This window comes from Austrofundulus limnaeus, unplaced genomic scaffold, assembly GCF_001266775.1.
Source record: "Austrofundulus limnaeus strain Quisiro unplaced genomic scaffold, Austrofundulus_limnaeus-1.0 Scaffold13, whole genome shotgun sequence".
Classification (NCBI taxonomy): Eukaryota; Metazoa; Chordata; class Actinopteri; order Cyprinodontiformes; family Rivulidae; genus Austrofundulus; species Austrofundulus limnaeus.
Genome location: NW_013952415.1, coordinates 3,575,747 through 3,579,454, shown reverse-complemented (window position 1 = coordinate 3,579,454; position 3,708 = coordinate 3,575,747). Strand labels below are relative to the sequence as shown.

At 39.5% G+C, this 3,708-nt stretch overlaps 1 protein-coding gene across 1 annotated transcript in view; it reads left to right on the top strand.

Moving 5' to 3' along the window:
• Positions 1-3,708, top strand: part of LOC106513508 (phospholipid-transporting ATPase ID) — a 12,399-nt gene that overhangs the window by 5,388 nt on the left and 3,303 nt on the right. The window contains exons 11-21 of the mRNA XM_014002376.1: positions 104-192; positions 533-726; positions 838-1,046; positions 1,119-1,162; positions 1,673-1,838; positions 1,995-2,183; positions 2,381-2,496; positions 2,578-2,742; positions 2,844-2,955; positions 3,077-3,182; positions 3,622-3,706. Of these exons, the coding sequence (XP_013857830.1) occupies positions 104-192; positions 533-726; positions 838-1,046; positions 1,119-1,162; positions 1,673-1,838; positions 1,995-2,183; positions 2,381-2,496; positions 2,578-2,742; positions 2,844-2,955; positions 3,077-3,182; positions 3,622-3,706 (1,475 nt within the window). The remainder of the gene's footprint in view (positions 1-103; positions 193-532; positions 727-837; positions 1,047-1,118; positions 1,163-1,672; positions 1,839-1,994; positions 2,184-2,380; positions 2,497-2,577; positions 2,743-2,843; positions 2,956-3,076; positions 3,183-3,621; positions 3,707-3,708) is intronic.

Below are 3,708 nucleotides of genomic sequence, written 5' to 3'. Positions count from 1 at the left end.
ATATATATATGTGTGTGTGTGTGTGTGTGTGTGTGTGTGTGTGTGTGTGTGTGTGTGTGTGTGTGAGGTGTGCATAATTAAATATGAGACTGAATCTTTTCAGGTCCTGACACAAAGCTCATGCAGAACAGTGGAAAAACAACATTTAAACGGACCGGCATTGATCACCTGATGAATGTCCTGGTGTTGTGTGTGAGTTGATACTTACACAAATACACAACATGCAGCTGTTTTACATTACATGATAGATAGATTAGATTAGACCTTTATTGTCATTGTACAGAGCACAATGAAATTACAGTGAAATTACAATTCAGAACACCCAGAGTTCTTTCCGTTTAGTATGCATCACTTATAAATAAGTCCTCAACGCTCTGAGGGTAAAAACACTTAAACAAGAATTGTGTTTATRGATGAAAACATATTCAGAAAGTCATCACGGTCTTTTTAATCATGGTTCAAATGTATAAAATCAATCAGAATAAGATTTTATTTTACAGTTCAATGCATTGCATCTTTTGTTTTTCGTCAGATTTTTGCCTTCCTGGTGACTATGTGCTTCATTCTGGCCATCGGCAACGCAATCTGGGAGGTGAGGGAGGGCTCTGTGTTCACCGYGTTTCTCCCTCGTGAAGCGGGCGTTAACGCTGCCCTGTCATCTTTCCTGTCCTTCTGGTCCTACGTCATTGTCCTCAACACGGTGGTCCCCATTTCCCTTTATGTTAGGTACGTTTCTGCATGGCAACGTAATGGAGTCAAAGACTGCCARGAATTATTGCTGTTATCACTGGTAACGTTTCATGTGTTGTATTCTGGTGCCCCATTTGTGACCGTCAGTGTGGAGATTATCCGCCTTGGGAACAGCTWCTACATAAACTGGGACAGGAAGATGTATTACCCCAAAAATGACACTCCTGCTCAGGCGAGGACCACCACACTCAACGAGGAGCTGGGCCAAATTAAATATATCTTCAGTGATAAGACCGGCACCCTGACGCAGAACATCATGACTTTTAATAAATGCTCCATTAATGGCAAAAATTATGGTAAGAACATGTATATTTATGGAAAAAGTTTAGAAAGATTCATTGATTGAATTACATTTCTCCTTTTTCCAGGGGAGCTGTTTGACTTTTCTGGACAAAGAGTTGAAATAACAGAGGTGAGAGGTCAACGGAGACAAAAACGTAGTAATAAAATGTGTCCAAATGTTCGACATACATGTACACGCTTTTGTAAGAATATTTAGTGTTCGTTAACTGAAAATCGAGATGAAACCACATAAACGTTGAATAGATTAAAATGTGAAGAGATTCTGAGCAGAGCTTTATTGCTCACGGCAGCAAACAAGCAACGCTTCCAAGCAAACCGGAAGTACCGGCTTATTTACACTTCTCTTCAGTGCCTGGTACGCCCACTACTGGCCTATGGCTGAATYGCAGGCAACTCGTACAGAACATATCTTTCCTGATGAATTTATAACGGTATTTCTATGTGTTGTCATGATGTTTTTGGGCATGTACCTAAAAGTATTTTAATCAGKACATTACATTAGTTGAACAATAGATTATAAAAATCAAGCCTTCAAAAGGAAACTAAGACAAATGGTGTGGTGCTTTAAATTAGTATCTACCTAATAAATTCATTAACTTTCGATATTTTTTTTTTGCAGAAAACACAAAAAGTGGACTTCTCCTGGAACCARCTGGCAGATCCAAATTTCATCTTTCACGATTACAGTCTGTTAGAGACCTTAAAAGAGGGAAACCCGGAGGCTCAGGCCTTCTTCCGCCTGCTGGCTCTGTGTCACACCGTCATGCCTGAGGAGAAGAAAGAGGGTGAGGGTTACTATAAGCAGGAGAAACACAGCAGCTCATTTTCTCATTCTTGAAATAAGAGCACTAAATTGAGAGTTTGTGACTTTTACGCTTTTTTCCCCCCATTTGTTCCACCTTTCAATTAACCCAGTTTGTCGTCCTGTCTCCACCTGGTAGGGGAGCTGAACTACCAGGCTCAGTCTCCTGATGAGGGCGCTCTGGTGACCGCGGCGAGAAACTTTGGATTTGTGTTCCGCTCGCGCACACCAGAGACCATCACARCCATGGAGATGGGCAGAAAGGTCACATACGAACTTCTGGCTGTTCTGGATTTTAACAATGTGCGCAAAAGGATGTCAGTAATTGGTGAGAATATGTGTTCATATTTTTTTTGTTATTTAGAAATAACTATTGTATTTAAACTGTAATAAAKGTAACAATACATCATTTTTAGATACTCTTATCTCTCTTAACCATAAGATGTTTTGTTCTGAACAGCTTTTTTTCTCTGAAATCAGAAGATGAGCAGATTAAATGACGTATCTTTCACTATTAAATTTCAGTACGAAGTCCTGAAGGTAAACTGACTCTGTACTGTAAAGGAGCAGACACCATCATCTATGAACGGTTACACCCCTCCTGTAAAAAGCTGATGGAAGTTACGACAGGACACCTTAACGTAAGAAAGGACTGTTTTTGATGCTGAATCAACAGTTTTTTGTGTGTGTTTAACCTGCTTTGAACGATCCAAMCCAAACAGGAGTATGCAGGGGATGGCCTCCGCACTCTTGTTTTGGCCTACAAGGACTTGGAGGAGAGCTACATGGAGGGGTGGAGACAGCGCCACCATGAGGCCAGCACAGCCATGGAGGGACGAGAGGAGAGACTCGATGAACTTTATGAAGAGATCGAGAAAGACATGATTGTGAGTTTGTTTGTTTTTTTAAAGCAAAGACTTATTGGTCTTGCATTTGTTTAATTAAAAACATCAGTATTACTTTAAATCCACATATTTTTGTTTTTTAGCTGCTGGGAGCAACAGCTGTGGAGGACAAGTTGCAGGACGGTGTGCCACAGACCATTGAACAGCTGGCTAAAGCTGACATCAAAATCTGGGTGTTAACTGGAGACAAACAAGGTGACTGTTACTGTTTATTCTCATTCACACCAAGCATTTCATCACGTATTGTACAGCAATATGAGACTCAGTGTGAACAGCTCACACCTCAGTTTTGGTCCTTCTGATTGCTTTAAAACAGAGACGGCAGAAAATATCGGTTATTCCTGCAACATGCTCAGAGAAGAGATGAAGGATGTTTTCATCGTGGCTGCAAACACAGCCGAAGGAGTCAAAGAGGAGCTGCAGTAAGTCACATTGTAACAAATAGTTCTGACATCTACTTTGTTTTTACTTTTATTGTTCTTTATTTCTGTTTGCAAAAATCTGACTATCCCTGTTAATGATGTTATTGTGGTCAATTACTCAAATAAGGTAAGCAAAACATTAAAATAACTTCATAAAGCTTCGTCAGTCATATTGCACTTGTTATGAACGATCAGAAAACTCTTAAAAACAACTGATATTAAATATTCTACAAGTATGTTCTTAATGTCAATGAATATGAATTTGTTAAATGCATTATATGTTCATTTTAAAACACAAAAAAAACGTGAATAAATATATAACAATAATCAGCTTGCAAGTGACTGTGTGCATCATGCTGGCATATTTTCCTGCCAATAATTATTAAAAGAAACAGAAAGTTTTCATCATTAAAACTACTTCTATTCTTCCATGTTTCAGGTATGCCAGAAGAAAAATGAGTCCAGAAGCAGCAGACGAGCCGTCAGTGATCAAAGCTCGGGCAGGTTTGTTTTGGCTGCAGAAGAC